Here is a 12085-nt window from a genome sequence, read left to right as displayed (position 1 = left end):
CTTTGCAATTACCTTTTAAAACGTGACATAGTTTATTTGATGTTCTAAGAGCAGATGAAGAGCAATTTCTTCAGTGATTTGAATTAGTTCAGTTTAATGCATTGATAATGTACAATTTTTTGAAATCTTTTTAGTGATAAGATAAGGCCGTGATTAATTTTTAACACACCAAGCATACAGATCATAAGAAATAAGCATATATTCTCGCTCAATAGTATGTGAACACTTTTTGAATTCTTATGTCTTCCTGCAATTAAATCTTGTGTGATTTGGTTCGTACTGTGTTAGGGAACGTATTTTAATAAAAATTAACTAGATATCTTATGAATAATAATAATAAATAATTATATCTTCATGGCCACTGTGTGCATGTATAATAGTAGACCGCGGGTATTTATGCAAAATAGAAATCGTAGTATATAAGTATATACTATATATTATAACTGTGTATAATAGTAAGTGTATTTTTGTATTAATAATTTTAATGAATTGAAAATTATACATTGACACGTTTCAATTCTTCTAATTTTCTCTTATTTTAAATTGCAACTATTCAACTTTGCAATAAATGCATAAAATGCACAATAAACATTGTTACCAGTTGTGTCATTATGGCAGTTACTTTTTGCATTACCTCAATTAGATATTGTTAGATCAAATAATGTATATATTTGCTAAAAGACTCAGCAATACATACCGTTTAATGTTAATCGTATAAATTACTATTCACAAATATCATAAAAAGGCATTTTTTATTTGCCACATATGAGCCGTTTATTTTGAAAGTGGCATAAGTCACTTTGTTTTTAAGTCGAGATATTTAAGGGTTTGCGTTTTAACACGTTTAAAAATATGGATGCTAACTTTCGACAAGATTTACTTGTATTTGTTATCTCAGGATACTGATATTTTTCTCAGTATAAATAATTTCGTATAAACATTAAAAAATCACCACTTTTCATTACGGTAAAGTGACTTAAGCCACTTTCAAAATAAATAGTTTAGAAAAATGACTGACACATATTAATTTTGTCCGACGTATTTTACTGAAGTGATGTTTTGAAAGGACAGTGATTTACTAAAATTGTTGAATAAATTACATATATGAGCCGTTTATTTTGAAAGTGGCATAAGTCACTTTTTTTTCTTTTTTAAATGAAAAGATACCGTTCAATTGTAACCAATCATCAATTGTAACTAATCAACTCGATTTTTTTGAAAAAGTGACTTATGCCACTTTCAAAATAAACGGCACATATGTACAGTTTGGTGCGACAGTGTATATGACAACATCGTACATCAAGTTTTTACGGGATTATCGAAAAGAAATATTACTTTTACTGTGTCACTTGATGATATACAGGGTTCCCCGGAAAGAATCATCCGATTTAAAAAAATTTATATTTTAGAAAATTACACACAGAAAATTATAATCCAAACACGAATATAACGGGAAAATGTGTGAGTTTTTGTTTACAAGTGTTCAATATGACTTCCTTTCGTTACACGTATGATATCATTGCGATATGAAAGTTCTTGCCAAACACGGTGTAATGTATCTCTGGTAATTGTTTGTACAGCATCACAAATGCGTTTTTTCAGTTCATTTACACTTATAGGTAAAGGTGGTACAAAGACAAGATCCTTCAGAAATCCCCAAAGGAAGAAGTCGCATGGGGTTAGGTCGGGTGATCTCGGAGGCCAACTGTGTAGAACCATATTATCGGATGAACTGCGACCAATCTAACGGTTTGGTAGTTCCGTGTTAAGAGAATTCCGAACCTCCAAGTGCCAATGGGGTAAAAAGTAAAACTCGCACATTTTCCCGTTATATTCGTGTTTGAATTATAATTTTCTGCGTGTAATTTTTTAAAATATAAATTTTTGAAATCGTATGATTCTTTCCGGGGAACCCTGTATTTCTGAACAGATTGAAAGAATAGTGAAAGCTCTTTGCTTTAAAATGTGTACAGTCAATTTTGTTTCTTATTGGGTGTCTAAAGTGACAAGCACCTGTTTAAGTTATATTAGTTATATTAAATTATTATTCACAGTAAGCGGTATATACTAATGTCATTAAAACAATTTAGGAATTTCTTACAAGTATTTCTTTCTTTTAATGTATTTAAGGCAGAGGAACACAGAAGAAACTCATGAGTTCTAACGCATCTGTTTCAAGAAACTTGCAAGGGTTTTTTCTTACTTAAATTGACGCTTCAATATCGAAATGAGCAATTCGGGAGTGGTCAATTTTGTTTTCCAAAAGTCCAATCTATAACTGTTCGGTCTCCAAAATGACAATTTTTATATTATCGAGGAATAATTTATAATATTCCGCAGCATATCGCTTGTCACGAGACTTCTGACGCAAGTGTGACGTCACAATATGGTCGCTGCTGACAGATTTTCTTACATATGGTAAGATTTATTGTACTAATAAAAAGAAATAAAACCGAACAGTTCTAACCAAAACGTGTGCAGAGGAGATGGTGTGTATTTTTAGTTAACTGCATACTCATTTAAGACGAAAAACAATATGTCCCAAAACATCGACTCGAGCTTCCGACATTTGTCACTGTTAGTACTACTGTTACCTTTCTCGGTCAACATTTCATATATTCTTTTTTACGGATACATCGCGTACGATATAGCTCGTCACAGAAGATTATACTTAAACCACCAATCGGTCGAAAATCTTATCAATTAGGTTCTTCTAGTGATCGATCGGACTGCAACGCGACGATAAATTTCGTCAAGGCCATACCCAGATTCCCATCCTCAATGAATTCGACAATTCAGGTCTGCCCTAAAACTATACATCCTCTGCTTGTATTTTAAAACATACCTATGCCGGGGTAAGTTCCACGACGTCACCATCGAAGTCGTTCCTTTTCGATGCTATAACTTTCTTTCAGCGGTCGATCCACTTCTCGAAGCAGTCCTGAAAGTCCTTTCCTTTTATGACTAGCAGCTGCTGCGTCACATTTCATTTTATTGCTCCGACGTCGTCGAATCTTCGGCCTTCCGACGGTTTGTTCAGTTTTCGAAATAACCAAAAATCACAAGGTATTAAGTCCGGACTGTACAGGGACTGCCGAAGCTGAAGAATGCCATGATTTGACTCCGAACAGGTGTGACCTAGCCCTGTCATTGTGTAATGCGACGTTCGGGGAATTTGACGTTCACAAAACTTCGTATTGCTGTCGACTGTACAGTTTTAGGTTTCCGTTAATCGGTAAGGGCACTCCTAAAGGATCCCGCTAAGTGCTCCATACCAGCTTTTTACGATTGGAAACTTAACCTCTTAGGTACTATGCGCCACTACAGTGGCTTTCGCGGATGCCATCTTTCTGCACGACGCGCCACTATACTCTGCCGTAGAGAGAAACAGCTCCGCGCAAAATTCAGCCGTGCCTTGGAGGTTAAGGGTAAAATCATGTGCAGAGGTCGGATACTTCCGGCACAGACCTCGTACATTCCTTCATGTTTCGGGCATGTCAACAAAATACAAGATGTCCCAAAATCATGGTATTTCTGAGAAATGGAGGGTTCCTCAGGTTCTTTGAAGTAACTTTTTCCTTAGCGAATGTGCAATCCGTGGCTTCGTTTATGAATTATTAACAAAAAACGCTGACCAATGCGAGGCGAGCTCGGCTGGCGCAAGGCGACCGAGCCAACGAGCGGACGATGCCCAGTTCCGTTCATTGGCTCGGCTGCCTCGCGTCAACTGATCTCGCCTCTCATTGGTCACTGTTTTCCGTTAATAACTCGTTAACGACGTTTTGGATTGCATTTTCGCTAAGAAAGAAGTTATTTCAAACGTATTACATCCTCTATAATTAGTTATAACCGCCGCGATGAATTCAATGAACTACACTATAACCGTAACATTGTCATAACGGCAAAATAAGTTTGGACACGATAAACCGGCCATGAGCCCACTGTGCATCGGTAAAAGTAGGACGTAATAAACCGATCTAGCGTCTTTTCATGAAAAGCCGGAGCATCGACGATCCTTAAGTTCTTCGACGTCGCGCGGCAGTGTCGAAACATTAGCAGCGCTGCATTTAGTAACCAGCGAGTTTGGGAGCTCCACTGGCCGGTCAGTCGAGCGTTAATATCGCCGTCTCCTGTGCTGAATGATTAGCCAGAAGCGGTGACAGTTTCATTCGCATAACTCGGTACCGGTTCCACTCGGTTGGCCAAGAATACCCGTGGTCCGACGAACGAACGGTCAGTCCATCGCGAAATTAGTTTTACAATGGCCGCGGCGCCATCAATCAAACAGCGACGCGACGTGTCCTCCATCGATTTTCCACTAATTAGACTAAACCTCGTGTACATGACAGGTGGACGTCTCGACCCAGGTGGATGTGCATGGCGGTTTCGGCGCATCCGGCGGCAGCATTAGCATCGACTGGGATCGGCGCGCGACACCGCTCTACTCCCGCGAGGACATCAAAGAGCAGTACTGCATAACTAGCCGGCAATTGGACGCTGTCGAGAAATCTGAGGGCGGCTTCTTCGGTTGCCTGTCGACGAAAGGACCCTCGCCGTGCACCTCTGCCCGCACCTCGATCCTTTCCGCGTGTGTAAGAAGCGTCCCCAGCGACGAGAACCTCTGCGACGCGCCCTACCCTCGCCGGCCCTACCAGATCATGTACCGTCAGCCTCACCCGACCTATCCGAGGGGTCTCTACCGTTACGACTTTGAGGATGAAGCCGACTGGATCAAGAGTTCCTACTTCCGGCGCCGACCCAGATCTTTCTGCACCGTACCCGATCCGAAGAGGTGAGTTCTAATTTTAGGGTTTCGGGGGAAACGATCCGTCGCGCCGCATGGTGCGATATTTCGATTATCTAGGGGGACTTAATTGTCAATGACTATATTTTATGTTTTGCTTTTTTTCATCATGTATTCATAGTTGTCGGCATCTCCTGACAAACAAACAAACAAACAAACACACACACACACACACAGAGAGAGAGAGAGAGAGAGAGAGAGAACGAAAATCAGGGCAGTCAGCAAACTTAAAAGACAACGATCAGTGTATAGTAAATTCTCCTTAATTGATCCTCACCTTATACACGAAAATGAACAATTTGGGAAGAGGAGATACAATTATCCGATCGTCAACAACTATAAAAACGAGCCGCGACACTCGAATAATTGTTTCTCCTCTTTCCAAACTGTCCATTTTTATTTACAAACTGAGAGACAATTGAAGAGAATTTACTGTAATGCTAGAATAAAAACGATGCCTCAACTTTCGTATTTCTAATTTTGTATACGTGAAAAATTGTTTTAACATATTGGTCGGATTCTTCCAATTAAAATGAGGCCAAACACGACATGCTTCAGATCATATTTGTTCAATTACATCATAATTGATTTTATTTCACATAATCAGAAATGTTTGTCTAAACTATGTCATGTTTGGCCCCATTTTAATCAGAAAACTATCAGCAATATGTTAAATGCGAAATTCAGTTTTAAAATATTAAAGTTAAAACGTTTCCGGGAGTTCTAGTCAAAAGCGTAGTAATAGCATGGGGACAATGTAAGCAAGCCTCTAGCATGAACTATTAGGGAGAATTTACTATGCCTATTATCCCTGGCAATAAGTACTTGGCCAGAAGCTATAGTAACGAATTAATTGAAGAAAACATGATTATTTTCAGCTCAAATGCTACGACATAAATATAGTCGTTTTGGGACCAAACTTATACTATGTGTTACTGAGGTGAAATATATATGAAAAATATTCATTTAAACTTGTGTCTAGAAATGCATTGTTGAAACAATATAAGTGTTTAAAATTCATACAGGGTGTCCCCGAAATAGGTGATTAAACTTCGGCATCGTATTCCGCACTCCCCGAGGATGAGAAAAAGTTATATAAACGTAGGTCTGGAATCTCGTCATTTTCGAAATAAGTACTTTTTGTTTGCGAGATTAGATTTCAAAGAATTGTAACTTACTTAAAAAATTTGTTAAAGTAAAAGAAAATATGAGCGAAGTAATGGAATGTCAAAATTTAACGTGTCTTGTTCGATAAACAGAAAGTTTATTACGCCACAAAACAAACCAAAGGCACAGCAATTGGTCACCCCACATTAATCGACTCCACTACCCTATTTGAAACTGTAACACATAGCATGATACGTAAAAAATTTGTAGCTTCCCTTCGACGATATTTTTATCACATTTTAGAGGAGGATATGCTGTATTTAATACGATAAATAAAATCAATGTAACTACAGTGACTCGCATTAATATTCGGACACGATATTGTTAGAAGAATTATTGCTGCTTTTTATTGTTTATGATAGTATTATTGAATCAATTGTTTTCTCATACAATGAAGCACTTCTTAAAGTAAGTAGAAACATAAATTGTGATTACTTATTGCACATGTTCTTTTGTATAATAAACGATAAACAAGATTGTGACAAAATTTAATGTTGCAAAAATATTCGGACAGTGAATGAATTACATTAATTGTATACAAAATGAAAATCTTTTTAATCATGTTATCATAATATTAATATTTTGTCGATTGACCCTTTCTTTTATTACTTCATGTAATCGTTTGGGCATGTTACAGATGATTTTATTTAAATAATCCGGCGAAATTCGTTTCCATTAGTCCAGCAAACGTTGTTTTATCTTTGTTGTTGTCCTTATAGCTGTTGTACGAATTTTGTGGTCCAATTGATCTCATAAATTTTCAATTGGATTTAAATCAGGCGATTGAGGAGGAGGATGCAATACTTTTGGACAATTGTAAAATAAATATTCTTGTACAATTCTGACCTTGTGTTTAGGATCATTGTCCTGATAAAGCTTAAAACTATACGTTTACCAATATTTATACCACTTGTAATTAAATTTTCTTTTAAAAATGTCCAAATACTTCATTTTGTGTCCATAATACCATCGATAAAAACTAGTTCACCTACATCTACGGACGAGATATAACCCCACACTATTACACTCCTACCATCGTGTTTCACTGACGGTCTTAAATTTGCAAAAGAATATTTTTACAAAGACAACTGATGGTGGAATGATGTAATATTTTCTGATGAAAGCAAATTTAATCTTTACGAATCCGACAGTCAAAAAATGGTGTGGCGTAAAGTAAATACAGAATTAAACATTTCAAATTTTAAGACCGGCAGTGAAATACGGTGGTAGGAGTGTAATAGTGTGGGTTTATATCTCGTCCGTAGGTATAGGTGAACTAGTTTTTTTATCGATGGTGTATTATGGACAAAATGAAGTATTTGGACATTTTTTAAAAGAAAATTTAATTACAAGTGCTATAAATATAGGTATACGTAAAGTTTTAAGCTTTATCAGGACAATGATCCTAAACACAAGGTCAGAATTGTACAAGAATGTTTATTATACAATTGTCCAAAAGTACTGCATCCTCTTCCTCAATCGCCTGATTTAAATCCAATTGAAAATTTATGAGATCAATTGGACCGCAAAATTCGTACAACACCTATAAGGACAACAACAAAGATAAAACAACGTTTGTTAGACGAATGGAAACGGATTTCGCCGGATTATTTAAATAAAATCATCTGTAACATGCCCAAACGATTACATGAACTAATAAAACAAAAGGGTCAACCGACAAAAAATATTAATATTATGGTAACATGATTAAAAAGATTTTCATTTTATATAAAATTAATGTAATTCATTCACTGTCCGAATATTTTTGCGACGATAAATTTTGTCACAATCTTGTTTATCGCTTATTATAAAAAAGAACATGTGCAATAAATAAACACAATTTATGTTTCTACTTACTTTAAGAAGTGCTTCATTATATGAGAAAACAATTGATTCAATAATACTATCATAAACAATAAAAAGGAGCAATAATTCTTCTAACAATATCGTGTCCGATGATTAATGCGAGTCACTGTATGTAAGCCAGTGACGCTGGTAGCGAATGTGTTAAAAATAATACCCATGCTGCATCACTGAGATATTGCTCTCAAATTAGGTGTAACTTGGATAGTTTCTAAAAACATTCAATTACGGAATGAAATCCTCCTAGGTTGTCGAAATATCACACAGTGCGCCGCTCAGAACCGCTCAGGGTTGCTCGGAGCAGTGCCACGCTGCGCTTTCGATGGCTATTCAGAGGGTAAGATGAACGAACCATGAGACTAGAGCGCTACAAGATTGAAAGCACCCTTTGTTCGAAGGTCGGTGATCTCGTGGTTCACGAAATGTAACAATGCAATTCGCCTGCTAATCCTGTTCCGAGTCAAGTACGGCGAGACCTCTGTTGTACGAGCTTATGGAGGGGGGAGGGGAGGGGAGAGAAAAAAGTGTTTAAGTAAAAGATTTTTGATATGGTAGAACAACCAGCTGAAGTGGTGTAGGTAAGAATAAATAATAGTCTTTTGTACACAAAAGAGTCTTTTATGCAAAAGTCTTTTGTATGTAATTGTTGGCACAGGTATATAGTGTGTCTCACTTAAGTGTGACTAGTATCTTCTTTAATTTGGAGAAAACAAATTTTCCGTGTGTAATTTGAATGGCATCACGTGGTCAGTAAGACACAGGGGTTGTTTTCTTTAAATGTTATTTCTTTTCGTAGTTCTAAAGGACATCGATGTTGTTTTTTACATAACTACAAATATATTTTCGTAATATACAGGCGTTTCCTTAACTATTGCCCACATTTTTTCGTGCACTTTTGTTAACCTGACCAAAAAATGTTTCGAACAAATGTTTATCGGTTCCCTGTTTGCTATACGACAAAACATTTAATTTTCAAAAGTTTTATCAATATAAAATCGGGGTCGCCTTAATCTTTTTAAATGACATTGCACATTTAACAATGACCTGCTATAGCATAACCTTCGAGTGACCTTGAACCGAGAAATTTCAGTTCAATCGGCAGAAATGATTGAAAATGAAAATTTCTTTATTTTAAGATACATCAATCAGCAAATCGGTAATTTTATTACGAGAAAGTATCATTACGTAAATTTAAAGAAAACACAGCTATTAGGTCGGCTATGACCTAATCATTTTATTCCAAAAGTGTTATTATTACAATATTTCCCACAATATCTGCATTATTCTTACAAACGAAATTTAAGTTTGGTCTTCATCTTCGTAGTTCAAGATCATTTGAAAGTCATATTACAGCACATATTTGAATGCTGCGTGATGCTACATGAAAATATATGTACTTAATAAAAAAAACACACACTATGGGATAGTGACCACGTGATACCATTCAAATTACACATAAAATATCTTTTTTCTTCCTGAAAATTAAAAAAGATAATAGGAGAGTTACACTTAAGTCAGGCATCCTATTTAAAAAAGAAGATATTAATTGACGAATTTGTGACGTATTTCAAAAAGTTTTAAACGTGTCGACGTTTTTAAAAATGGAATTACGTATTTGTATCATCATGATGTAATACACTCGATAGCAAAAAGAAAAACAGCTGAAAAATTGTAAATTTTTGAGCAGCTATGACTCCGTTAAAAATTATCATAAAATCATGACTATTTTTTTTAATTACAGCGTGAAGTCGCTACTTCATGATTACGTATTCTAATTTTTAATATAATGCATCCCCACGACCGCAGTGTCCTAAATCTGTGGGCATGTTCGTGATACCAAAGAAGTGTAAAGTTTAACATCCTCTATGGAGTTGCAAAAATTTTTGTCGAGCATAGCGTTCACAAAGCTCGGTTCTTTCCCTTTAATTTTACGAATATAAAATTAACCTACAATAAAACGTAAAAACTAAATCTTACGTTTATGAAACATAGAAAACTGAGGGTACAATGGCTCCATATAGACTTCATGAAAAGTGAGGTTAGAAAATCAGTTTTGTTTGCTAAACTATTCAAGATATGCAATAAAATCACAATGTGGACGATTATTTTTAGTATATTTGTTAATACGAGATTACTTGTTTAACTAAAATAGTGCAACTGATTTTAAAAGTTTGATAGTATATTACAAAACATTAAAAATTGTTGTTGATTCTCCTTCTCATTTTTGTGTACTACATGTTTTTTTTTTTTTAAAGACTGCTAATATTTTTCAGATCCCATTACACATAATTTCTTAAATAATCAATAAAACTATAATCTCGTGTTCATACAGGGTGTTCCGAAAGTCACATGTAATCGGGAAGTGAGGGATCCTGAGATCATTTGAAGTAATTTTTTTCTTAGCACAAATGCAATCTGCTGCTTTGTTTACGAGTTATTAATGAAAAGCAATGACCAATGAGGGACAAGCTTGCCTCGCGCTGATTTCATTGGCCACCGTTTTTTGTTTGTTAACAAAGCTACAGATTGCATTTTTGCTTCGAAAAAAGTTTCTTTAAATAGTCTCAAGAACACATTTCCCGTTTGCGAGTGATTTTTGGGACACCCTATATATCGTGCATAGCATTTCCGCAATTTTGAATCTGTCTCTATTAATAACAGTAAAGAAAAATATTACCAGAAATCATTGTTGTTTCGACTGCTTTACTAATTGTGACCATAACTATTTAATGGTTACTAGATTGCGGATTTTATGCATTTATTGCAAAATAGAGTAGTCACAATTTAAAATAGTAAAAATCTAAATAAAATTTAAGAATGACAAATGACAATAAAATTTTTTAACTGTTACAATTATTAAGGAATAAAAGGTCTTGCCGTTTAGTTTTCGTTCCTTATAATTGACACAGACAGTGTTTATTTTGCATAAAAATTCACAGTCTAATCATTACTTGTCACAGTAAAAACTCAAAGATTGTGTCTCTCTTCAAAAAACTCGACACACAGTAAAAGAAAACTTCAACCAAATTAATACTAGTGTGATTCGCGCGCGCGCGCGCGCGCTATCAACATGACATACTGGATGTCAATTTTGTCACAATATTATTTATAAAGAAATGTTTTAACAAAAGTTATGGAGTGCTACATTATATGCTGCAAGTATTGTTTTTGTATGTGGATCACAATGAAGGAGATTTCAAAACCTGTTCAACTATTTTATTTTGAGACGAATTCGACGAACTGATAATTTTGGTCATCTTCTTTCAAAGATATTTCAGTGTTTTATTCTTATTTTCCTGTAAGGTCATGGTTTTATATTTCACGTGGAGAAAATCAAATGTATGTCGTTTTACATTTCACACGAAGAAGATCAGATTTAATTTACGTGTGCCGTTTTGCATTTTACGTAAAGAAAATTAAATTCAATGTGCGTAAGTGGTTATTTAAAATAATAACGTACGGTATGATATCCGCAAAATTAATAACTTTTCTACAATAATGCGTTTTTCATAGATCATAAAAGGACTTACTGAATTTTATGAATTATTACTACAAACTTCAAAATATGAGAACTAACACGTGTATGATAAACAAATTTATTTTCGAGATAAAATAGTGCTTCATAGTGAAGAATTTATGCACCAAATTAATACAGCTATCATCTGTATTACTGTATTTAATCTGCTTGTTTGACCTGACTTACAAGAGTCTAACAGGAGCCTAATTATGTCTGGTTGTCGACTGTAACTGACTATTACACAGAATCGGGTATGCTTCCGTCTATGAACTTTGCAGAAGTAATCCATTGAACTGCAAAGTATCGACATGGCGGAATCTTCTTCCAGGAAGACTAAATTACCTCCTTATGTTCTCTTTGATCGTACTAAATTACTACGAAAACTACGGATTTTAAGAATTATTCAACATCGATTTGTCTTCTGCAAGTGCAAAACAGTCATCAATTAATGAGGTCATACCACCCGAAAACGATCTCTTTTTTCTCAACATTTCAGTCTCTCTACTGACTCTGTTCCAAGTATTTTTTTTAAAGAATTTACGCCTGTGTTTCCCTACGTTCCCTTTGTCTATATTCCCTGCAGGAGTCACGCGAGCTTGGTTAACATTGCTAAGTACATTTCGCAACAAGAGTCACATTTCTTTTCGAACTTTTAACTTCTACCGTTAAATTTCAACGTTTCTGCCCTTAGATGTTCGACTTTCCACTCTATTTCCCTCTTTACTTCTACCTTG

General features: G+C 35.3%; 1 protein-coding gene across 4 annotated transcripts in view; it reads left to right on the top strand.

Annotated features, from left to right (window-relative positions):
- The window catches only part of LOC117217425 (uncharacterized), a 367343-nt gene that overhangs the window by 72221 nt on the left and 283037 nt on the right, over positions 1 to 12085 (top strand). For all 4 annotated transcript variants that reach the window (XM_033465133.2, XM_033465059.2, XM_033465211.2 and 1 more), the window contains exon 2: positions 4350 to 4792. In XM_033465133.2, the coding sequence (XP_033321024.2) occupies positions 4350 to 4792 (443 nt within the window). The remainder of the gene's footprint in view (positions 1 to 4349; positions 4793 to 12085) is intronic.

The sequence above is a fragment of the Megalopta genalis genome, chromosome 4 (genome assembly GCF_051020955.1).
Source record: "Megalopta genalis isolate 19385.01 chromosome 4, iyMegGena1_principal, whole genome shotgun sequence".
Taxonomy (NCBI): Eukaryota; Metazoa; Arthropoda; class Insecta; order Hymenoptera; family Halictidae; genus Megalopta; species Megalopta genalis.
This window is presented reverse-complemented; position numbering and strand designations above follow the sequence as displayed.